Here is a 26,711-nt window from a genome sequence, read left to right on the forward strand (position 1 = left end):
CAAGTGTCTCCATATTGCGTTTTAAACGTTACGTATATATTTAGCCCTGGTACCGGTATCATACGTAGCCGACTCACACGTTGACTAAGGCTCCATGCCTTATGTGCTTACTGTATGAGTAAACTTGTCGTGGTTACATTAAATTGTGCAAGTTCTGCAGCGCCGGGCTCAGATGAGAAAAAAAGCACGTTCTTTTACATCCTGTCATAGCGCAAGAGGTGTCAGTGCATCGTGCGACATTGATTCTTCAATTTAACCTAGAAGAAACCTGCGAATACTTGCTTCTTGACCAGCAGCATTCAGTAAGAGCTACAAAAGTAAGAACAATACCGCTGTCAACTGCGCTTGGTTGGCTGGTTCCTGGGGAGTGGTGGCATCACAGAACACCTATACAAACTTAGAGAAGGGAAACTGTACCTTCCACAGTGCTACAGAAATAAGCGTAGTGGTGGCGTCGTGAATTAAAGTATGCGACCACAGGTGGCGCTGTACAACAGGAAACGGAAACGGGGTTTTTGCACAGTATGGTCGTTGGCTTTACCAGGTGTTCTGTGGCTTTACTGGGTTTCTGGCTGCTGCGCCTCGATCGTGCACCCGCCAGTTTAGCTGCTGTGTGGCAGACGTAGCGCCTACATATATATGTAGGCGCTACGTTTGCCACACAGCAACCAAACTGGCGGTAGCACGATCGAGGCGCAGCAGAATACATGTAGCGCTGAGTCATATCGAGTTGAGGCACACTCTGAACTGACTTTTAAGGGCATCCCGAGCGGGTTTTCGTTTATTACGCCGCCGTTACCCCGAGTTGTGCCGCCGCGCTCCAGCTATTGCATTTCGTGTAGGGCTACTGACAGAATGCGGTTTCCAGGTGGCACGATGGCCTCGACTGGAATAAACGCACACGACACCAAAGATTGAGTAAGCCTCAAAATATTTTATTTGCATTTTACAAGTACAACAAAGAGCACACGTCTACGCATCCACACAAACGCGGTTACATAGTCAAGAACATAGTCAAGAAATGGCTCATTAATAAGGGTAGCACAAGCGCACAAGAAAGAAGGCCTAAGCTACAAAACGTACGGTCGGCTGCTAAGTATAATAATTTCCCTGTCACCGCGTGTCACTTTTGTACAGCATCTTTACAGCACTACCAGGCCGGGTAGTTTGGCGGAAAGAACGCAACAGCTTACGGCCGTCAGCTGCCTCTTCCTTACGGGTGTCATAATTATCCTAATCTCCGCATCAACGTCGTGCAAGTCCGCAAACCGGCATCTGTATCTGAACCATATGTGCCAGCTTAATACATGTGTAGTAAAATTATGATAACCACTGCGTCTTATCAAACGTATTGGTTTTGCAAATGCGCATTACAGCTGACGGAACGACATACTGTAAGTGAAGCACAAGAGAACAAGGACAAAAGGAGGGTACAACACTTGAAGAAGAAATAAAGAATTAGTAGGCGTACAGCAAACAAGCGATGACGGAGAACACACAATGATGCATCGGGTGTTCTGCGACATGGGTTTGCGTATTTACGGTGTTATGGAGATCAACGGCATAAAAACGTACCGTCAAGCGTACTCCCTCAACCTCCGCCGCATTCATTATGATAATCAACGCCGAAAACAAAATGAGGCACTATTTTTTGCCAAGAGTAGACCTCTTTACAGCAAGTCTATGTAATGACTCGCAGACGAAACCAGCATGCTTTCGAAAATGTTTTACCGCCGTAGTATTCGAACGCCAACGGCCAGGAAACACATCGATACCAATAGGCTGTCGGCTGTCGGTGGTTAATCAAGTACAAAAACCTTGACGCTATGACTAAAAAGCAGCTTCAACAATCGAATTTAAAAAAAATCAACTGCCTATTTGTCTGAGGTAGCAAAACGTCCTTAGACACCTCGATTGTTTATGTCAATGGTTTGGGTAAAGTAAAAAATCCGGCATGTTCAGCGCCCCTAGCAGAGAAAGCACAAATTAAAGTATTCGACCAAATTACAGTAGCTACACTTGCGCGCTTACGCTGAAACGCGCCTCAATTGACTTTTCGCCCTCTGTGGCCATTTGTTGAACTTGAGAGTGTGCGGGGCCTGTGGCATCGCCTGCGAAGTAGTTGCTCCTCCGCAGCGCACGGGAGCCCATTTTGACCACGTGATGGTGCTCGGCGAATAGGGGCGCTAGAATCGCTGGAAGCTACGCTAGTGGAGCGCGGAAAATACTTGCGCTTCGCTTGCATTGATTCCCACATGCGTGGAATCCGTATATCGTTCGAGACGCCTGGCGCGTCGGTCACGTTAGGGTGGCTAGAACTGGCAGATGCGAAAACCGGCCGCTCCAAGCTTGCTAGGATGCGCGATCCCGCCGCAATGGCAGTGGCGTCGAGCGCGCTGGGCGACTGGAAAACAGTGAATTGGGGTTTGGTTTATCCCAAGTGTGTAATGGACAAATGGTGTAACAGATGATCCCGGACTGATGTTTGCGGACGATAATTTGCTGCTAGCGGACAACGCAAGAGATTTACGGACACTTGCGAATGTCTACAGAAACGCAGTGACAAATATAGGCCTTAAGTTTAGCACATAGAAATCAGGAATTATAATTCTTGATGAATAGCAGAGTAATTCGAGTGTGTCAATTCAACAGCAGGCCATACCTATAGTCAAACAATATAAATACCTCTGCTTATACATAGACGATGGAATGACTTACTCAAGCACCCACCAACATAATCTGAAGATAAAAAAGGAAATGTAAAGCAGCAATACTGAAACATAGATGACTTTGGCGTCATAATAAGTATTAGTTGGTGCGTGGAATATGGAAAGGAGTAATGATACCAGCGCTAACGTCCGCAAACGCCATTCTATGAATAAAGTCAGATATCTTCTCCAGGGAAGAAAGTTAACCAAAAATCAATAGGCCGGTTGACTTTGCAGACCCATGGTAAAACCACAAATGAGGTAGTGCAAAGTGACACGGGTAGGGGAGTTTTTGAAGTAAAATAAGCGTAGAGCTAAATATGTTTTGAAGAAAAACTCAGGAACATGGATCAAGATAAATTGGCGGTGAAAGTGCATAAGTATCTACCTAAAAGGCGTGGACACAGAACGTATGAAAAGAACTAGAAAGCTGGCAACCAAGTACAGGGTAACTGAAAGGGTAAATAGACAACCATGAGTCATCCGAAAGAAAGCGAGATAAAGAGAAAGAGTGAATTCGATGCAAGGAATGAAAACGAAAAGGACCATGGAGAATTATAAGAATGGTCAGGAAGAAATTAGAAGGGAAAATCTGTACGATAACAAAAATGGCAGTGCCCTGTAAATGTCGTCATCAAGGCACTCGAAGCCAAAGAGCAAGAGAACGGCTCCTCCTCGCGAATGTGTGCTGCTTTACTTCATCAATACACAGTTCGTGTTCGAAGCAGCCACTGGTCTCGGTCGTTTTAACAATGGTCCCGTGAACCAGGATACTACCTCCCCGCTCACAAGGAAAGTCAACCTGCAAAAAAGCAGCACAGAAGAAAATGGCGCTGGAGCAGTAAATCGACCTGGATCGAGCGACGAGACCCAAGTGAAAATTATAAGCGTCGGAACGGCTGATTGACTAGTAAGGCATCAATGTTAACTGCCTAGAAATTAACAAAGTAGTAATGAAGTAAAAGAAAGTGCTTCTATCCCAGATCAAGCAGCTCATCAACGCAGCCGAACAGAAAATTAATGAAGGAGCTAACAGAGAACAGTTCCTCACAATGCAGGCACAGGTTAGGGGAATAAACCAAAGCCTCAAGAGCGCCAGCGAACAAATGGAAAATTTTCTGACCGAAGATACTGCCGAAGCTGAATTCGAAAGAATAATAGAGTACGACATGAAAATAATGACGATCTTATCTACAATAGAGTCCAGAATTCGAGAACCTGTACAGTTGGATTTGAACAACAGAACAAGGCAGGTGGCCTCACCAAGCACAGAACAAGACGCAAGGGAACTAGTTCAACTAAATAAACTAAACATGGCCAAGTTTGGCCGAAAATATTCGGAGTGCAATCATTCCTGGGCTCAATACGAGTCAGCGATTCACCTCAGACGTAGCATACGCAAAGAACAAAAGTTGAATTGTTTATTGGCATCTCTAACCGAAAAGGTAGCGTCTGCTATAGAAGAGCTTCAGTGCTCGATCTCCCGATATAAATAATGGTGCGATAAAAATACTGCAAACAGCCTTCGGAAATCGTGAACAATGAGTAGAGCTGCACATAAACGAGCTATTAAGCGCAGAGAAAGTGACCTCGGCGCAAGAAACTGATGAACTGGGCATGTTAGTGCACACTGGCACTTATACCACTGAAGGTGGAAACCGAGAGTTTCGTGCAGATGTTGCTGACAGCATTCAAGAGAAATTCCACCGGAGTTATCAGTGCAGTTCAAGTCAAAAGAAGAAATGAGAAACAGTTCAGCCATTGAAGCTAATGCGCAAAGCAACGTAATAGGAAAAGAATGTGAGGAAAAGCTGGAGAGGCTTATGTCATTTCTGCGAGAGCCAATATCGTTTCGCGAAGAAACACAGCGTGAACGGGAGAGGAATGCTTGCGAAGTTAAGGAATAATAGCAAACAACTTCGAACAACTTCGAGCTTTTATTGCTCAGGAAACAGAATCTACCTGGTCTGCAAGCTGGACAACCATGTAACTGAGGTCGCTCGTCGGAACATTCCAATGACGAGAAAAAGGGCATTCTCAGAGAGAATAGAGCATCTTTCAGATGCACCCACCCAAAATACACTGCACATATTTGTAGAGCAAGAGTGAAACACATGCAATGCAAAAGATGGCATGCTATATCAGTGCGCAGAACGGTGCGGCAAAAAAAAAAAGGCAGAGCAGGTCCAAACTCAGCGAGTGGAAGCGACGACGCCTACTCTACGCACAACTAAAATGTAACGCATAATTTTGTGCTTTTCTGTGGCTTGGATAGGGGAAGGAGAAATGGCCGACATTGCCGTTGGTTATTGCACTGCGGAAGCCAGTGAACATTTATTGAATCTGCATTCTGCAAATTGCTGCAAAGATAATACAACAGGAAAGGGTGACGATTGGATCTTTCGGAGGACGCGAAAAATTCAAATTAATGAACGCTGTGAAAGTAACTATAGCAACACCAGAAAACAAACCAGCCTCGGTAATCGAAGCTCTACAAGTCGACGTCATATCTGACAATTCTATTCCGACTCCAAATCCGAAACTCAACGAGAAAATGAAACAACTAAAGCTACAATTTGCGGATGACAGAACCGAGACGACTGCAACAGACGCCGTAAGATTGCTCATCGGCTCAGAATATTATTTAGAGTTATTCCCTCGTAGAACACTGTGATGTGTACGCGACGTCGTAATATCATATCCGATACTGCTTTCATGGGCTCAAGGGCAATAATGTTACTGGCGGATAGCTGGAGTATCGACGTCCTAGTTGATTGGCCGTGGCGCCTCGCTGCTGCGGACGCGCAGCCCAGCCCAGCCAATCAGAACTACAACAGCACACGAAATGGACAATGGACATGTCCATTAGGTGGACTCTTACGGAATACTTCCCCTGGTCGCCGCCGCAGAGCTCGTCTCGCGCGGCACCCCGCTTTCCTCCTCACCTCTTCGCCATACTCTCGTTCTCCGCTTTACTCTTCACGGTCTCTTCGCTATCCCTGCTGCGCTCCGCGTACGCTCTTTCATCCTTCGATGTGCTCCTTAGCTCGGTTACGCCGAGGGACACCGACGCCGACACTCAACGGAGGAACGGGCGCCTAAGAGCTGCGCTGTAAAACATGTATAGCATACCTGATTAAATCAACGAGTCAAGGTGACTATTTTTCACCGCCACGTTTCAAATTGGATGCCAATAACTCGTCATAGTCATCATTATCACCAAGAAGCGCCAAATTTAAACCCTAAGGCGATATAACAAAGATGGCGTTGGAAAAGTAATGGCAGAGCGAATGTCATTCAGACTGTTTCCACGCGCAGCTTTCTGAGAGAAAGGAGGGAGGATAAAGAGTATATATGCATTTCTATGTCTTGAACGAGCGTGCGTGTGTACTTGCGATTGCGTGTGCGCGCGTGTTTGTGTCTGTATTTGAATCTGCGTGCGCACTAGTGCGTCTGGGTGTGCGAGCATACGCGCGTTTGTGTATGCCTGGCTGAATAAACGTACACTCGCCAACTGAAAAAATAATATTCAAAACACGGATTGACGTTTCGGCGCCCAATACGGGTGCCTTGTTCACAATGAGCGAATGCATGGTGGTCTTTATTATATATGCGTCGGAAGACGTAATGCGCTTGCGTACAACTCAGGGAGGGGTCCCCGTGTCCGGTTTATCGTGTTAGTAGTAGATTGTATGCAGAATGATTCAATGCCTGCATTTCCATGTGCGTCTGTACATTTTTCTACGTGTGTGCATGCATGGGCGCATGTAAATGCGGGTGTGGGCGAACATGTGTCGTATCTGTGTGTGTTTGTGTGCGTGCTTTCGTGCGCGTGTGTGTGCTTGTGTCCGCATATGTGTGTGTGTGAGAGAGAGCATTATCCTGCTTACTCCTACTGTTGGGGACGAATGTGAAAAATTTTTTAACTCATATTTAAGCCCCCAAGATAAGAACGGATGACATAGCATTTACAGCATTATCTCTTTCTGAAAGCAAATCCGAGGCAAAAAAAGGCACCCGAGAAGCCACGATCGCCGCCCCGGATTTCTTCTCCATGGAGCCATCACCATGGGCACGGCTCCGTGAAGCACCAATCCCTAGCTGTTCACCTTCATTACCTTGCTTCCCTCGGCACCAGCGCTTTATCTTGATATCAGCGACGCGCTAAATCTGCACTATCAGTGCGTTGTTCATCGTTTCTCGGGCCAAGCAAGTATGCGGCAGCACACGTTCGCTTCTATATTAATGTTCAAACATTAAACTGCATGACTTGGAAAAATAGCGTGAATGAAAATCGCAAGCGAACTGGCCACAAGGGACATGCTCAGGAGCCATACGATTGATGACAATATCAGAAAAAGCTAGATGCGGGCAAGTCGGCCTTAAAGACATTCTTTTCTGCGTCATTTACGCTTTCCAAGGGCGTTTAATTGGAAAATATTTGTTCGAAAAGCTGTTACAGAAGCATGTTTAATAAAACTTTCTTCGCTTGGCTAGATAATCCCGAGGACGGGCTCCAAACGATTCATTTGCTTTGGCTACCTAAATTCAATTATTGGAAAGGTAATTAACGTAGCTTCGTTAATTACACACGCAACTGATCAGCCTACTCCGTATCTAGAGGTTACAAATCTGAAAAGTCGAATGATGAACTGATATCACGAACATTTATAGTAGTTTGACACTTTTATTTGGTACAGGTAAAACCTGCAGGCATATTGAAGGTGCAGTAGTAGGCTTCTTACAAAGCAGTGTGAAAGCTGCGACAGGTTTTCTTGGCGCAAATCAAGTTCGTGAGCTGAAACACATGTGTCGAACCGTGCACTTCTGCCTTTATAATTGATTCTCCTACATTACACAAGAAGCACCCCAGCGCTACGGTACATTGCACAATGCGTGTAAGAACATTGTGTGCGCTCCGCATTAGATTTCTATGCGTTGGTGGCATTAGGTTCGGTTTCTTGGCGTCATTGAGAATAAGAACAGCTGCCTGGGAGGGAGGGGGGCAGCATTTCATAAATGTTTCACTGCTTCATAACAGGTGGAGCAGCGCAGACAATTGTGTTAGAACGAAAACTGCTGAAGCTTTAGGTTCAGTGCCTTGCGGCATACATTTTTCCTTTCTAATGTCAAACCTATAAAAGAGAATACCGCGCTTTTGGAACAACTAATGCTTACATACGTACAATCACGTGAAATGTGGGCTCCGACACAGTGCTCCTGGCGGAACTGGCCCCTGCACTACAGAGCTAGTGACACACGACATGCCGGTTTAATAAATACCAGGCCTCGAAAATGTTCAGCTCTTGAAGTATTTGTACGCAGATGTCTCCCTGCGGCCGTCTCGCATGCCTCTTCTACCACGTACAGCCGCGTACACGTCTGTGTAGAGCACGCGAGCAGCCGGCATTGCTCTGCGGGGTGCCGCCTTGCGGCAGTTGCAGGATGTGACGCAGTGTGCCCAGGAGCATGCGTGGCCTAATATACATGCACACCTGCATTGCACGAGTGGCAACGTTAAAACGGGCCGTTGCTTAACCACATATGTACGCTTCCTCAGGGCGCTCTCGGTATCTCCATGCCAAAATATTACGCGTTTCAGCTGATAACACGCACCCGACTCTCACAACAAACTAGGCGCGCTTTCTGGCCATTCAGGTTAGGCGGTGATACGAAAAAATGATAGCGCCAACAAAGGCGTAAAAAATCGAGGCGTTAATTTTTTGATGCCGTCTTCTGCCTGCCCTTGGTGCTTATAGATAATGCGTTATTTTGTATTTTGGTTCAATATTATTTATTACAGGACGTGGCGTGTTCCGCCATTGCCGAAGAAGAGAAGCTTCACCCTACGGACAACGTTTCCACAAGAGGACTTGTGGTTAAAACCTTCCTGAGGTTCCTCTTGTTAGGTCGCTGCGGACTACTTCGAATCTCCGTCTTTCTGTGGCGCCCTTGCCATTCTTTATAGAAAACTGCATTATGCTCAATGCCATAGCCATTAGAGCAGCAATGACCGCTTCGTTGGATCAGTAGGATTACACGACGGCTTGTACTTTCTACAGATAAACGTAGAAACACTGAGAAAAAGAACACCTTTTATTTATGCGAAAATATCCAACTAGAAATAGCGCGCGTTTTCTAATAGAAAATTGGTCATCCACGATTCTGCTTCACAGTTTCGATCCTCTTGGGAAGCGAGTCGTACAGCTGATTCACAAGGTCTGGCAGCTGTCGGAAGTGACTTCTCTTCAATAGCTAACCAAAACTCGTCAGTGGTGACTGCGGCTAGACTTGCTTTTTTGGCTTGATTTGACTTCATTATTCCCCATACATTTTCTATGATATTTGAATCGGGGTTTCTTGCAGGCCGTTTTAGCCTTGTTACACCTAAATTGTCCAGCGTCTGGTGCACTACCGTTGATGTGTGGATTGGTGCGTTGTCCTGTTGTAGCCAGTAAAGTCCATCCGGGAAGGAGCCATTGAGATCATGTGGAATGAGAACTGTCTCCAAAACCTTCATCTACGTTTCAGAGATCATCTTCCCTGACAATCGATGCAATGGTCCCAAACCTGTGTGACTGACCGCGCCCACGCGTGAACAGTGGTGCGCCCGCTTGAACGAGTACCCAAGACATAGCGGTAGTCATACCTGCGGGACATGTGTCATCGACGTATGCATTAAACTAACAGCTATTGCGTTGACATTTCTCGGTAAATCAGCATGGACCATGTTGCAAAAAAAGAAAGGGAAGGGCTTGATGTCAATTAAAAGTTCGCTGAGTAAGGCGAACTCTGAGACCATGCAGGAAGAAAAAAAAAAAAAGAAAGTATTAGTTGCAATGCTGAAGTTAAATATTATCGCAGTACCCGCCGTGGTTGCTCAGTGGCTATGGTGTTGGGCTGCTGAGCACGAGGTCGCGGGATCGAATCCCGGCCACGGCGGCCGCATTTCGATGGGGGCGAAATGCGAAAACACCCGTGTGCTTAGATTTAGGTGCACGTTAAAGAACCCCAGGTGGTCAAAATTTCCGGAGTCCTCCACTACGGCGTGCCTCATAATCAGAAAGTGGTTTTGGCACGTAAAACCCCAAATATTATTAAATATTATCGCAGTACATGTCATAACTGCTTAGAAGTTTGAGATTACACAAAAGGCGATTTCGTTTCCTAGCAAGGCTGTTCCTGACAGAAGTGGGGAACTACCCAGCGCTCGCAGCCAGTAACAACGGCAGGAATACGTGACATACCGGCAGTTGCGCGGACGCCACACCCTCCTCTGCTGGTCCCAACGGGTGCAGAACGAGGCCTCATCCGTGAACACAACCGCGCGCCAGTTGTTCGGGCACCAAGACTCCACCGCAGACGCAAATTCAAGACGCTCATTGCGGTGTCTTTCATCCAGCATCACTTTTTGCGCTGATACTCTGCTCCTTATACCGGCTTCATGAAGCCGTCTCTTGAGTGTGGAAAGTCAAAATTCATCCCTTATTTCTCTGGCGCTGAGGTAAGGATCGGTCACAGCTGCTGCCACGATTAAACGGTCCCCATCTCCTGATGTCACCCGCTGTCGACTTGCACGGGAAGCATCACTAATTCATCCTTCATAACAAGCAGCCTGGAGGACCCTGTTACCTGTGCGCATAGGGGGCCGGGTAGCTGCGTATATCGCTCTTTGGGACATTGTGCGCTCCATAATAGCAATTGTGCGTCGCCCGTCCGCTGGGGAGCCATTGTGAATAGATTCTACGAAAAGCATTGACTTCTATGTCTAATATAGGGAGCACGCATGCGACGTTGTCATTTCATTGGCCGATAACATTATCTGGGATTGGTGAAGACAGTTTTTTCATATCAAGTGCCGTGACAGAATCACACGCGTTATCACTCGCGTGCGCAATTCCCTTGTCATCGCGCGTAGTAAGACGGCGCCCTCGGGTAATGCGCACAACCGGCAAAACACGTCCGCTTACCAACATAATTTCTGGTTTAAAGCAGCATGTGCCGATCTGCGTGTATATTAGGCCGCGCATGCTCCTTGGCACACCTCGTCGGACCCCGCAACTGCCGTAAGGCGGCGCCCCGCAGAGCAAGGCCAGCTGCTCGCGCACTCTACACAGACGTGCTCGCGGCTATACACTATGTTTCAACTAATATTTAAAGCAGCTCTACCTTTTTTTTTTCAGATTTGGGTGAGCTTTTCTTAACGTCTAACCAGGGTTCCAAGTTATCGCTTGGCTGAAGACGCGTCTGCATGTATTTCAAGTATCCTGATTGTTGCCACGTATTCAGTAGCCAAAGAACGTTATGTAATCATATTGAGCTCGTGAAGCAAATACTGGCGTACATTCCCATCGCATTAGACCTTCCGCGACTGCGCTGCAACGGTACAAGAATTCAAGTCTGATGAACCGATGTCTTGGTCCGTAGATCATATTCTGAGGAAGGACAACTTTGTGCGCAGCCATATTTGTGCTTTGAGTATTTGCCCTTTTTTTTTTGCAACGCAAGCTCGTCTCATGAAACGCGATAGGGGACGCTGAGGCTGCCATTGTGGTTGTCGAGGTGGCCACTGTCTTCCTGGTCGTATCAGGCACAAGTCCGTGCTCCGGGGGCAGCCCTTGTAGTCTGCGGCCAGCTCGCTGGTCTTGGCGACGGTGGTGTTGTCTTCGTGGTTTGGGCTTGGATCGCTGCTTTACGGGGGCGTTCGATACATGAACGCACTAGCACCTCCACAAGATGTCACGTGGTAGTTACGGTGAAGAAAGCAGCAAAACTGGAAATGACAAAACTGTCGTTTTATTGGTCGAACTTGTGCCCACAAAAAACAGGCTACGCTCAAAGAACGGCGACAGCGGTGAACACAATCGGCGTTCGTCGAAAATCTGATCAGCGGGTCAAGTGCGTCGACTTTTATACATCATTCATCGAAGGTTACAGAGTAATCGCTGGTGCCCGCGTGTCTTCCAGAAAGTTCTGCACCATTAGCGTCGCGCATACATGCAATCAGATTACACAAGGTCAGGTGACAACGAGCAGCCGGAGAGAACCATCTATAACTTTCGAAAACTTCCGATACACGCAGGTGCGTCCTGCGCTGCGCGATAACATTTCTTAGGCGGTGAAACGTGTCACTCGATAAAGATAAACAATTATACGTGTCAATATTCATTTAAAGCTAATGCATTACAGCCGACAGTATTCAGCCGCATTTTTTGTAAAAGTTATTTTAAGAAATAAAAAGAATCGCAAGGTGGCACTGTTTCCAACTATAACCCCGATTACAACTCGCACTGCATAGGGTTAGTTGTAACCCTGGCCTCAACATTTACAGCAATGGTGGCAACATGGGTCGTACACACGCCACCAGTGGCGTTCGTGAGTCTCATTCTGCCTCCCGCCACCTACCGAGCCTAGAACAATTGCAGTAAGCGTTCGGTTGTTGGCTCTGGTGGAGGTAGTATAGCATTGGTTAGATTATATAGTTATTAATTCTACCTTGACAACAGAAGTCGGCCTAAGAAGGGCATATGACTCAGCAGGCGTTGCCACGACGAAAGGTCGAGAGAACCGGGAGCGAAGTGCCCGCTTGCCTGCCGGCTGTTATAGCGTGTCTAATGGGCATACCTCTGCACAGAGCACCAATTTTGGTCTAGTTGACGCGCTGTACTGGCTGGGTCAATGACGTGACTGGCGAATTCGGTGACAAGTGACCAGTTCAAGAAAGGAAAATCTAATCGCACTCCAGTATGCCAGCCAAGCAGTAAATGAACTTGGGTATCTTCTGCTGTCATAACGTTACGATTTATAACAAACGTAACAAATAATATCCTTCTGTCCCAGTCACTGTGATAGACAACGGGTAGATATACCGCATCACATTTGGCGCTCAGTTCAGGCGCGTGGTCAGACCGCCTGTGTGTGAATGATAGGCTGTGCTTAGCCAGTGTTCAGTGGGGCAAGCCCGAAGGATGTTACCTACCACTCGTAGCCAGACGTACTTACCACTGTCTCTGAGCAGCTCATCTCGGGTGTCATGATGGAGAATGACCTCGTAGAGGAGACAAGTAGCGACATCGGTAGAACAGCTTGTCGGCAATGCTCTGGTGATAGCAATGGTCGTGGTGTAGTCCATCGCGACCGCAACCCATTTATTTCTCGAAGTGTACGTAGTGACAATGCCTAGAAGGTCAATGCCAACAAGGAAGAATGATTACGCAGGGACATAAAAAGGTTGTAGCATGCAGACAGGCAGCGCTGAAGTGCGCTTGTGGCCTTCATTAAGAAAAAGGAGGACCAAACATGACTGGAAGCACGCACGTCTCAGCAAACCTGGAAAGGGGCGGGGGACATAGAGAGGAAAGGAGAGGGTCCAGGCGGCAGGCGAAGTCGCAATGAAGGGTCGAGAGAATGCAAGCGGTCTTTGATGAATACCACTGTAGATATGTTGTGGCGAGCAAATGATTGGAGTCTCCACCCAGCATCTGTCCTTTGCAGTTGTATAGGCGCCCGTAGTTCATGGTAATAAACGTTTCCTGAATATCATTCGTGGCAAGTACTTCGTCATCGGTCATACCTCGAAGCGTATTTCTTAGCGGCAGGCACTGGGAATTGCAACTGCGGTGTCGCGACAACTTGCAACTTAGAGACCAAGTCATACTCCTGACTCTTGCGATTAACCGCCATGGTTGCTTAGTTTCTAGGGTGCTGGGCGGCTAAGCACGAGGTCGCGGGATTAAGTCGCCACCACGGCGGTCTCATTTCGATAGGGGCGAAATGCGAAAACACCGGTGTTCTTAGATTAAGGTGCAAATTAAAGAACTCCAGGTGGTCCAAATTATTCCGATGTCCATCTCAACGGCATGCCTCACAATTAGGTCGGGGCTATGGCGCGTAAAAGCACATAATATAACTATTATTTTTACCCTTGCGATTGCGGGAATGCCTGAAACATTGGTTAAACGCAAGCAACTATGTAGCATGATACGGTGCGCATCCCTTCAAGATTGAGTTTACTGCACCAGAACGCAGGCATAGAAAGTCGTTAGACGACAGGGTGCTGTCCCGGGTCTCGTGACAAACATATCCAAGCCAACACAATTCATTGGCAACCATCACGTCGTTTCTATGCCGACGCGTCTCGTTGGACCTTTGGAGGCCGGAATCTCTACGCTGGACTCTCGATGCTCCAGGACCTTAGTACTAGCCGCTCAGATGGCAGACCGCGCTGGGAAAAAGATGTCCTGAGAAATTTTCCCAAGTACTAATAGACGCTCGAGGCCACCAAGACTAACTGCGCTTGTTGAAAACGACTGCACACAGTATACGAACGCTCGCGATTGTGAGCGGTCATTTCTCTTCGAGTAGGTCCACTCTGCCTATCCCTTCACTGTTCTTATCTTTCGTTTCACTTATGGTTTCCTCTTTCAGAGCGCAGCTTTTAGACGCCCGTACCTGCGTTGAGCGTCGGCGTTCCTCGATGCAACCCGGCGAACTAGCACTTGCGAACTAGCAACTAGCATTTCTGAGTCGCGAATCTAACTCCATATTTCTCGCACTTGTGCCCTGGGAAAGAAACAGCGCTCACAACACAACGATAGCGGCGAGAACTGCCGTCAGTTGTCGGAGTCTGATTTGTAGCTAAAAGCGTGCGTTGACCAGACATAAATAATCGTACATTACAGCACAATCGCTGGCTCTTGCGTTTGATCGGGGATATACGCAAGTAATCGCTTCACGGGTGCGTTTTGACCGTATAACACTTTTTAGCTGTGAACTTATGCGACAACATTTTGAAAATTTCGTATACATGAAGACCCATGTTGCGCCAGACGATAACATTCTAACAGTGGTTGGACGCTGAAGAAAGGTCAGCGGAAAAAGTTAAAAGAAATGTAGTACACTCGCTTGAACTTTACCTCAAACGAGGTTGAACGGTCCCCAAAGATTGCACTGCGGCACCGGCATATCAAAAATTAAAGAGCCGAATTACTGTTCCAATTACTGGTAGATAAGAAAGCAGTATTTCGTCTGCCAATTTAGCCGTGTGGCTTCGGGTCTACTTCCACCACAGGCGCCACGTCAGAGCCCATAATTAACGCTACTGTTCGTCTGCCAGCACTATCACAATACCCTGTATTTTCTTCTTTGGGTCTTAACATTAAACAGCCAAAACACATACCAAGAAGCAGTCATCCCAATACTTCAATACTTTTTGTCTTAACGCGCATGTCTGCGGTGCTCTGTCTGTTACAAAGTACTGAAAAAAATAAACACTGCTTTCCGCCATGCAGCTGTCCTTATTCCTCATAACGGCAGGAAACCGAGTCTGATGCCACAAACTCTCAGAAATCTAATAGCGAGCGCGTACAGTGTTCTCCCTCAACATGTGTGATGTATCGTAGCGCTGAAGTGCTTCTTGTATTGTGCGTGTGAAACTCATTTTAAAGGCAGAAGTGCACGGATGGGCACACGCGTTTAAGCTCATGAACTTGATTTGCGCCAGCGAAACCTGTCCAAGCATTCGCACCTGCTTTTTCAGAAGTGTACTGCACAATGAATATTCCGACGTTATTTTTCAACGGCACCAAATTATAAAAAGTAGACCAGCGCAAATGTTGCTGCCATTATTGTTATCATTCCAGTGTTAGGATGGTAACCTTGAGCAGCTGTGTGCGTAATTAACAAAACTACGTTAATTAAGTTTTAAATAATTGATCTTGGGTGGCAAAAGCAAATTCCTGGTTTGGATCGCGTTCTCGAGATAGTGTAGCTGAGCCAATAAATGTTTATTCAACAAGCTCCTATAGGAGATTCAAACAAATATTTTGCCATTAAATGATATCTCAAAGCGTAACGGACGCGGAAGACGATCGTCAGTAACGTCTACCTGACCGCACCCGGCCTTTTGTGATATTAGACAGTTTTAGTTGGGCGTCCGCAGCAGCTCTGCGTACGCAGCAAACCCGTGGAGGCGTCAGTGCGCATGCGCAGTACGCAGGAGCACGCACTGTAGCTTGCGTGCACCCGCTGCTTTTCAAAAGCTGCGTAGCGTCCGCTGCGGGCTCAGCGGGCTTTGCGGGGCCTTCTCGCGTGTTCTCGCGTGTCCACGAGAGCGCATTTTTCGATATCGCTCTTGCCGAAGATATGACTAGGGCTTATGGTTTGGCTTCGTGGCTGCTGATATTAGCTACACAGTTTCATAAGGTGGCCTATGGCGGCGCTGAGTAGCACACCACTGGCTCCTACGCGTGCAAGTCAGAAATCGCCTTCTCAACTTCTGCGTTCGGCCAACTATTGCCGTATCGCGCGCGCACGCTTTGCCTACTCACGTACAGCCTCGCCCGCTGTGTACGTGAGTGGTTGCGGAATCTCAATTAAACTGCCTATTGTTATCAATGATACGGCTCCGTGAGTAGGTTCCTTGCGGCCAGGCTACTCTCGATTTTATTCGCGTTGTTTTTCCGAAGGCAAGAAGTTTAAAATTCTAATAATAATATTTAGGGTTTTACGTGCCAAAACCACTTTCTGATTATGAGGCACGCCGTAGTGGAGGACTCCGGAAATTTTGACCCCCTGGGGTTCTTTAACGTGCACCTAAATCTAAGCACACGGGTGTTTTCGCATTTCAGTTTAAAATTCTGTAGAGTATGATTATATGGTCACGTTGAACTGCTTAACTATCTATTATAATATTCATACCTGACTGCGTGGCAGAAGTCCCACGAGCGCGTTTCTTCGCCTCGAAAGTGTCGAAAGTGGCGAAAGTATATATATATATATATATATATATATATATATATATATATGTGCGCAGGAGCAGACACGACACTTTCGGCTTTCCGACGGCATACTGGAGCTGCTCGTGGTTGCCAGACGCCGGCGGCGACACCAAAACTCGCTAAAGCCAGGCTGTGCGCTCCCACACTACTCCCCTTCCTCGTAAAATGAATAGACAACTATATTAGGCACGGATATCGGCAGCACAAGTATAGGCGAACAGTCAGTCAAGTCCCAAATCGTTCAGGTTAACGCACAGTTCCTCCTGAACGTGCGGTCCACGGAGGTGTGAGTCTTGGGCGCATCTTGGTTTCGGTGTCATTGAGCTGTTCATCTGCGTGCGCCGGTTCCATTCAGTCTACAGAGTCTACAGTCTACAGTTGGGATCGTTCACGAATTTCAATTGTGGAAGTTTTTGACTTGGGACGAAGTGCTTTCAATAGGCTTCGTACGCTGGCTGAAGGGGTTCCCTCACAGCATCGCGGCGCAAGAAAGCATGGGTGCCGCTATCCATGTATTGGGCACGTAAAACAAGCCTAGTCTGCTTCGCTCGAGTCGGTGTGGGACGGTGGCTGTCCATCATAGTCCGCAAGTGAGACACGTCTGGAGGGGGTCGGGAAAGTGCTCGTTTGGCTCGCTTGTCTAAATTGGCCAGTGAGGTGAAGGGTGTTGCCATAGAGAAACTCAGTGCTAGTGCATTTCAAGTCACTTTTCAGCGTTGTGCGCATGCCGAGAAGAACAAATAGCAGCACTTCGGTCCATCGAAATGGTTCTCCGTACGCTGTTACAGAAGATTTGTGCCGCTGATGCATTTGCTCAACCAGGCCATTAGGTGCTGGATGATGCACGGTGACGCGAATACGATGTGTGCCGACGACAGCGAGAAGTTCCTTGAAGATTGCAGACTTAAATTGGCGTCTGTGGTCTGTTGTGATGGAGCATAATGTTCCGAAGTGTGCAATCCATGTCTGCAGGAATGCATTTGCGACGGTCTGAACAGACATATCTCGCATAGGAACGGCTTCCAGCCAGCGAGCGGAGCTATCGGCACAAGTAAGAATGCAGCAACAATCCTTAGAACGTGTCAAAGAGCCAGTTATGTCGATGTAGAATTCTCTGAACCGGGCGCCTGGTGGCAGAAAGGTTGACAACGGAGTCACAGTGCGAGGCTGTATCTGTTAACTTTGGCACTGAGTGCAGGTGCGCGACCAATGTCTCATGTCTTTATTCACACCTGGCCACGGGTATTGCGTGGTCACAAACACTTACGTTGAACGGATTCCCGGATGTAAAAGAGAGTGTCGAGAGTCGAATACATAGTGGGGAAAGGATTGCGGCACAAATCGGCTTGGTGAGCCAGTGTGCATGTCGCATGCAAGTAGTTGCGTACATGTTTGCAAGGGCATATCTTGAAGAAACGACAGTCTTTGAAGAATTTATTCGCCCTCAGAGTTCTTCATCGTCCCTTTGTTCCAATGCCATTTTGTCAACGTTGATGGAATTTGAATATAAGGTTACGTTCCTCATTTAAGCGCGAAAGATTTCATCAGCTGCATCGTTCTAAGAGCCGGTGACATGGCGAGTATCAGTGCACAATTCTGATATGAATTCCAGTTCTCGAATTTCTCTTGATGGCAATCCATCTGATTTCGTCGTGAAAGTGTGGGTAAATGGCTTGTGACCAATGAGAATTGACCTGTTCTCCAAAAAGTGACGAAAACATTTTACTGCCGTATACCAGTAGACAGCGAGTTACTCACGTCCGTAGGTGCTGTAGCGGGTTTGCATTTTTGAAAAGAATGCGAGAGATTTCAATTCATCCTTAATGCATTCCTACAGTACGGCACCCACACTATTGCTGGAAGCGACTACCATGAGGCGGGTTGGTGCATCCGGCAGCGGATGAGTGAGAAGAGCTGCAGTCGCCAGATGATCTTTGATTGTGTTGAAAATGACGTGAGCTTCATCCTTCCACTCCAACGGTGCTGCGCTTGGTCTGGGTGTTGAAAGAAGATCGTTTAACGACTTCAGTGTGTGAGCACAAACTGTTATAAAAGGGCAATGGAAATTAACATGCCCATGAAGCTGTCGAAGTGTTCGCTTGTTAACCGGCAGACGGCAGACGGAACAGCTGGGACTTTGTCATTCAATGGCTGTATACCGTCGTGCGTTATGCGATGTCCGAAGAGACGATTTGTGCAGCTCCGAATAGGCATTTCTCTGGGTTGATCACAAGTTTGTATTCGCCAAGGCGAAAGAATAGTTGCCATAAGTAAGTGGCAAGTTCTTCAGCTGAAGTGCTAGCGACCACTATGCCGTCGACTTACGCATAGCAGAAATACAAGCCCCGGCTGAACTCATCGATAAACCGCTGAAAAGCCTGTGATACACAATCTCTTCAATGCTATTCACTGCACGGTTGGAAGAACTATTCAAGCTATTAAACTGGGAAGGCTTAGGAGTGAGGATCAATGGCGAATATGTCAGGAGCCTTCAGTTTGCAGATAACAGTTCAGCAACGCTGGGCACGAATTGCAACAAATGATTGAGAACCTTAACAAAGAAAGTGTAAGAGTGGGGTTGAAGATTAGTATGTCGAAGACAAGGATAATGTTCAATAGCCTGCCAAGAGAACAAGAGTTCAGGATCTGCAGTCAGCCTCTAGAGTCTGTAAAGGAGTACGTTCATCTATGTCAATTACTCACATGGGACCCTGATCATGAGAAGGAAATATACAGAAGAATAAAAATGGTTTCGAGTGCATACAGCAGGCCAAGTCTTGAAATCCGCGCAATGCCCCTTGCGCAAATGTTTGCTAGCACATTGCGCGACAAAAAAAAAAAGTCCCGGCAACTTAGGTATCCCTACATAGATGAATGCGAAAACATTGCGACACCTTCGCGATGACCACTCGTTTTATGAAACGTAAAAGTATTGTTTTCACATCACCTTGTACCATATCTCGCATCACGCGCCTCGGCCTCGTTTGCGTACTTATGCAGACGTCTAAAGGTGCCGGTAGCATCTACTGGCTGAGAAGCCTAAGGTTCGTCCATTGGAACGCACAACAGAAGTCACCGCAATGACTGCACCGACTCACAGTGGGCCAGTGCCGTCAGCGCTTTCGCAGACTAAAGGGCAGTATGGGAACGCTGGCACGATGAACGGCATCGGAGCCAGGTGGTGGAAGACGAACGCGCGTGCAGTGGCACGAGCGCGTCTCTGTGACCACGTGATTTTTCGTACCATCCCCGGCCACGCCGCCAGATTTTCCGTTTCATGAGCCGTATAGTTCTTTCGCATTAAAACATAGAAACAAAAACGGGGAATTGTAACCGGTGCGCAGTTTGTGCAGACCTCGTCATACAGTTAGAAGACAGTAAGGCGGCTGCAGAGGCTTGGGGGCTGTCAAAGCAGCTTGACAACAAGCTAAAGACCGCGCAAATAGTGACGGAACGAAGAATGCTGGGCATAATGCTGAGATATAGAAAGAGAGCGGTTTGGATCAGAGAGCAAACAGGTATAGCCGATATTCTAATTGACATTAAGAGAAAAAAAATGGAGCGGGGCAGGTCACGTATAGCGCAGGTTAGATAACAGGTGGACCATTAGGATTAAGGAATGGGTGCCAAGCGAAGGGAAGCGCAGTCGAGAGCGGCAGGAGGCTAGGTGGGGCGAAGAAATTAGGGAATTCGCTGGTGCTGATTGGAATCGGTTGTCGCAGGACAAGGGTAAATGGAGATCGCAGGGAGAGGCCTTGGTCCTCCAGGGGACATAAAATAGGCTGATAATGATTATGATGATGAAGGCGGATGACCAATCATACAACCGTACATTCAAAAGCGAGTGATTAGGTGTTATTAACAGACGTTAACGCTAAAATACTTATGAAAACCGCAACTTCCACGATCTTCACTACCGAATGATCGAATCATTATTGCGAGCCAACTATTGTTCTTCAGACACCTACTCCACACGTGCGCTTTTAAACAGGACGGTAACTTGCCCCGTTGCTGGCGCTGCTCGCCACATTGTTCCTATTATCCGATGAGAGGGCAACGTCATGGCCGGCGACTACTCCACCGTCCTGCCAGCGATTTCTGATACCACGCGACCACCGCCTCGGATTTCCGCGCCATGAAGCCGAAAGCCACGTCGCATTCACGCGAGGTGTTTTATTATCACGATGAAGACATGTTATAATTATTTTTGGCGCTCTTTAGAAATGCAGCTACTAATCAGGCATGCTTGAATGTTCCAGATAAAGTGAGTCGAGCGTGCACATATTGCTACAGGTTACGTAACCTTGAGCCAGGCTGTACAGCCTGGCTCAAGTAAACTGAGCTAGTCAATGCAGAAAATTGAGCTGTGTGGAACCGTGATTATATTAGATGTTTCTAATGTTTAGAAAAAAACGTAGCTTGCTATGTTTTTTCCTTGCTGCCTCTTTTGCCATAAACACTAACCATTTCTAATGGTGAATCGGGGCTTTTCATTACAATAGTTCACTTCGCGCCCATGGTGAAACTTCGCAAGATTCTGCTCTCTTCGGGTGCATGTACACCCTCCCAGTAACCCCTTAGAGCGACAGCATTAATTCTTTGCCACGCGAAAATTACATTTAATGTGGTTGGCGTTCTTAGCCTACGTCATTCCTTTTATGTCTGTCTAGCCTCTTCACATCATTTGGTCTTCAATAGAAAAAAAAATAAAGGGAATCCCCCGGTTTCGGGTGGATTGTAACCCGCGTCACGCGGGTTCCCCAGAAGCCCGACGCTTTGGCGCGGCACCACGATGTTTTTTTTTTGTCTTGATTATCGATTCATTGACATGTTAGAAAAGCCAGTAACACACTTGTTGTCTTTGAACAAAAAGATAAAGCAACGCAATGGCAGTTAGCGAACCCATGGCTGCCCTTGCCATATTATAATTCCTTCAGGAATTACGTGACGCGTTTCAACGATGCTAATACGGTGCGCCGATACATTGCTTAAATGCTAATATCATCATTGTTAACAGCCATCGTGAGATGGTTTCAGCTGGAATTCTTTTTCGGCTTAGCGTCGCCATGAAAGTCGGGTGCTTCTGGTCTACCCGCTCTATATTTGTGCACATTGCGTCCGAACAAGGTGCCAAGGAAAACAACCTGGAAAAATTTTACATCGCGAATTTTGAGTGCGAATTCCAGCGATTCGCTCAGGCGGCAAACAAATTCATACCTGTTTCTTGGTGCACACAATATACCTCAGACGCTAATCTCATCTGCGCATTGCTTTGATTCATTCCACGTAACGTCAGTGTGTAATGTTCTGTTCCTCTTCCGACAGGATACTGCTCATGGAAGATGGCAGAGTACTAGAGTTCGGCGCAGTGTCGGCGCTGCTGGACGACCCGGGCTCTGCGTTCCACGCCCTGGCCTTCGAGGCTGGCGTTCTGTGTGGAGAAGATTTGTCCAGCACGAGCACTACGGCGCTGTGACCTTGAAGAATACTATACTTACAGATAGAGCGCGGTACAGGGGCAGTAATTAATTACTCGACGAGAGGAAGGGCTTCGCAAATTAAGGGGTGAAAAAAAGCGTGTGTATGTCATTTGTTGGGTACCTTTTATATCGAATAATTATTTCTGGGGCAAGCTAGCACTTTTTTCTACTCGCTATACTATTCTTCGATATTTAATGGAGATACTTAAAGACATATACTTTTGCGAGTTTTCCTGCCGGTCCTTCGTGATGCTTTATAGATAGGCAGCGCTTCGTACTTTGCAAATGTTTTCGCGAAATCCTGCAAATCTTACAACGTTTTTGCGCACTCCAACTGCCAGAGTACACTACAGATCAGGGCTAGGCTTGCATGCCGCCCGCAGGCGACCAGCGAGCAGCTTTTCAGCTTCTCGCCGCCGAGTTTAGACTTACGGCATGCGTGGCGCTGCAATCAGATTATGGCCATATGGTGAGAAAAACTGCTATTTTGTCGCCAAGCACAATAGACGACAGAAGCTCTGGCGGCGTCAGGCACATCAAACCAAAAGAATTTACACGAACGCAATCGATCTACCCTCTCAAAACAGTTTACACCCTTCGCGCAGTATCTCTCCGCTGCAACATAATTCTCAAATGTCAAGATTGCGTTTCCTTTCGTAAAAACTATGCAGTCGCTACTTTGCTGTCAAGAATGCTGTGTAACGCTGGTAGATGCATGCTCTTCGTGGAAAGACACGCAAGATATGTGACAATTGTTGCTGTGGGACACAAACACCCCAAAGAGTACAAAAGCTTTTCACAGTTAGGAGTAGATAAGAGGGCGTAGAACCACCATGACCACCGAACATATCAAAGTCACGAATTCCGAGACCGCGTGGCAGCATTCATATCAGAATCGTACATGCGCTTTCCAAATATGTTTCGATGTTCACAATATGCTTCGATAGCCCTTGCGAAAAGAAACCTCTAGAGGGCGTGATGTTACCTTTTAACAAACAAATCAGCAAATTCTGCCCAGCTGTAAACAGAGTAAAATGAATTTGATTTACAAAGGGAAAGGTATATATAGGCTGGCAATGCAGGCAGTGAAATTAAAGATGCAGCCATGCGTAGAAAGTAATAGAATACTCGGAGAACTTCAGAACGGGTTCAGAAGCCGTAGGCGCCTAGATGATAGCCTGTTCGGGCTTACCCAGTGCATAGAAATAGCTAAGGCGGAAAACAGACCTCTGTTTCCGCCTCTGCCTTCCTGGACATAAGCGGTGCATACGACAACGTGAACAGGGAACTCCTGTGGAACATATAAAAAAAGATGAAGGTATCGGTCATGAGGTAATTGATTTTCTACAGGAATTATATCGAGAAAATAATGTTGAAATAACACGGGAAGGAACTAAGAGTACGACAACTGTCGAGGATTAAGGCAAGGTTGTTACCGCTGCTGTTCATGGTTTATATGATAAGTATGGAAAGAAGGTTACAAGGAAGCAATCTCTGGTATAATCTGTCGTACAGATTAGGCGGAGAGGTTGTTGAGCAACGACTACCGGGTTTAATGTATGCGGACGATACTGTACTGTTAGCACATAGCCAGGAAGATTTGCAAACTCTGGTTAATTACTCTGGAGACGAAGGGGACAGTTTAGGTTTCAGTTTTAGTGCAGCCAAGTCCGGTGGGATGTTTTTCAACGATACAACTGATCAGGAGCTTACAATACAAGGCCATGAAATACCCCGAGTGGCCGAATACAGATATCTCGGGGTATGGATAAACAAAGGGCAGATGTGCACGGAAAAGCACGAACAGTCTCTCACAGCAAAAGGGCGAAGAGAAACCGGGATTATGAAACGTAGGGTATTGTGGGGGTACAACAGGTATGAGGTACTGAGAGGTATTTGGAGGAGAGTAATGGTGCCGGGGCTTACTTTCAGGAATGCGGTCCTGTGTTTAAGGGCATAGGTTCAGTCGAGCCTAGAAGTGAATCAGAGACTTGTGGGGAGATTAGCACTAGGTGCCCACGGGAAAACCACAAACGAAACGGTACAGGGAGATATGGGCTGTGCATAGTTCAAAGCACGGGAAGCTCAGAGTAAAATCCTGTACTAAAAACGCCTGAAGAAATTGGATGATAACAGGTGGCAGCTAAGGTATTTAAATACCTATACAGAAAGAGCGTTGCCTCATAATGGCGGAAAAGAACTAGGAAGCTAACCAGTAAGTATGCCAGACACGAGGACGAAGAAAGACAGAGCATTAAACGACAGGTTAAAAACGCCCAAAGTAAAAATTGGATAAATTCAATAGAAAAGAGGCATAGTGTGGAACTAAATCGACACTGGAAGCAGCAGATCAGGAAGGAAGCGTTTTATGATAACTCAAGAGGCAGTGCCCTACTATTTGAAGCTAGGTCAGGATATCTTAGAACGCGGAGATATAAAAAGAAATTTGACGAAGAAGAAGACACATGTACTGTGTGTGGCAAATATGTAGAAACCTCATACTAAAATGTGATTGTATCCATCCTAATGTCGATGCGGCCACAGTCACGCTTACTGAGGCCCTATGGTTCAGAGATAACAACAGTCATGTAAATAAATATGCAATAGAAGTTACCAAAAGGCGATGGGAGGATTGGTGGCTCAAAAGCAGAGAGGAGACATAAGGTTAAAAGGGTAGGAAGACGTATTTAAAGAAAATGCCTAATTTTAATAACACACAACACAGGTCAACAAAAATAAAAAGCTGAGCATGGTGGCAACTGCCATCACCCCGTTTCAAAGGGGACGCTCCTACCTTCCACCCAACCATTCATTAACTTTTATAAATGTTTTCTCACATTGTGGCGCATTGGAAGTAGGCGTCAGCCAAGGTTATTCGGATCTAGTGACATTAGCACCGAGTAGGATTCAATGGCACCAAGTAAATCTCCCCGATTGGCACGATTGGCACTAACGAAGTTTTTCGAGGCTATGTACTATAAGCTAATGCAATAAACAAGCCACTTTTAATCGACACATTTTAGAGGGCCGTAATAATGTGACCAAGCCTTGGCGGGTCGATTTCCTCACAATATGCTAGCCCCTTCCATAACGGTATTACGAGGCAGGCACAACTGCTTATCGTTCAGTCTAACTGACAAAACAAGAATGTTTTGCTTACGTTTCATAGTTAAACTGAAATGGGAATGGCGTCTTTGTTAATAATTTCTAGCATTTGATGTGTTTCTTTTTCTTTTCCATTCCTACTTGAACAGTGCGCTTGAGAAAATATTCAGGATATGTCGAGAGCCATTTAGCAGAACTTCAACTGGGTTACAGGTCATCCAAAGATTAGAAACAGAGGCACCCACATGTTTCGCGGCCCTTTCTTGGTGACAACAAAAGGCTGCGGCTATACAGTACAACTAGAGCTACACGTTTTCAGAGGTACGTAGTGTTGACCTTAACTCAGCCTTAAAAAGACCTAAGGAAGTACATCCAACTTCATTGTCAATCATCCAATTCTCAGTAATAGCTAGCTTGTTGTGGTATAATATAGGCATTTCTTGTCAATCCTCTAAATGCCAAGCGCAGCAGAAGTGTTTGGTTTTGCTGATGATTCTTATAGTCATTTACTGCACAACCCAACTGGCAATAACCAATGCAAGATACCTTTTTCTTTCACGTGTTTCTGACTTAGATGGAGTAGCGCGTACAAACTACTTAACTTTTGTTAAGCAGCAGTCTTTATTTACAGAACTGAAGTTTACATTTGACCGCATGCGTTGGCGTCACGAACATAGTAAACGTGGACTTTTCTTGTCATGCGTGCCCCTCGAGACTTGCGTGCCCCTCGAAACGCGACACGTCGCCACCTTTGGTGGGGCAGCGAACTTGGGCACGTCACCACTAGATGACAATTAGTTTCAAGAACCAGCAAGCAGACCACTACAGGAAGATCTTTGTTCGCCCAGAACCTTATACACACCCAGAACCGTATTTATTGCGAGAAGATGGTGAATTGACAAGGATAGGAAAAGTAAAAGATTTCACAACCCAGCACTGCGGTTATATTATACGTACGCGAGGTTTCGCAGATTTAAAAAGGTGGCAGGGTGAAGAGAAATGGAAGTATGGTTCTGTGTACGTGAAAAAAATCTTTTTTTGTTGTTGTTTTCTACTCTTGTACGTGTAATACTTATATATGACATATTTTATGTATAACAAATAATAAAATCTGGAGCTTGGTCAGCGCTGTCTCTGTCGTCTTGTCTATTTCGGTGTTCATTTTCCTTACCATAGCAATCATATAAACGCTATAGGCATTCCAGCCGTCGGCGTCACCGTCGTTGTCGTGCGTTCTCGCTCTACGGCGCATGCGCAGCGTGCGCGCAGAGGATTAGAACCAGGGTTTCCATGGAATCGGAGTGCGTCTGGCTACAATGAGGATGAATCGAAGTTGGCGCACCGTCAACACTGCTGACAATCGCATTGGGAACGGAGGCGGGGCAGAGCATTATATTTCGCTGCTCGCATGAGCGTTGGACGAATGCACACATAAGCACACCAGTGTTCCTGCTGAGCTGCAATGTCACTGGTCTGAGCTGAACGGGTAGTTGTCTTCAAGCTAACGTTATCTAATTTTTTGCTTGGAGCTGAGCAAAGCCAACGGTCGGTCTCATCTCATACACCATCCATGCGGGAAGTCTAAAACGCCTCTGGCGGCGCGCATCATCAAGCCGACGTTGTGGGACGCCTGGTAGCTG

At 46.7% G+C, this 26,711-nt stretch overlaps 1 protein-coding gene across 1 annotated transcript in view; it reads left to right on the forward strand.

The window, feature by feature from the left end:
* Positions 1–25,375, forward strand: part of LOC142592648 (multidrug resistance protein mrp-7-like) — a 226,056-nt gene extending 200,681 nt beyond the window's left edge. The window contains exon 27 of the mRNA XM_075704207.1: positions 21,812–25,375. Coding sequence (XP_075560322.1) covers positions 21,812–21,962 — 151 coding nt within the window. The 3' untranslated portion in view covers positions 21,963–25,375. The remainder of the gene's footprint in view (positions 1–21,811) is intronic.
* The last annotated feature ends 1,336 nt before the right edge of the window (positions 25,376–26,711 follow it).

The sequence above is a fragment of the Dermacentor variabilis genome, chromosome 9 (assembly GCF_050947875.1).
Source record: "Dermacentor variabilis isolate Ectoservices chromosome 9, ASM5094787v1, whole genome shotgun sequence".
NCBI lineage: Eukaryota > Metazoa > Arthropoda > Arachnida > Ixodida > Ixodidae > Dermacentor > Dermacentor variabilis.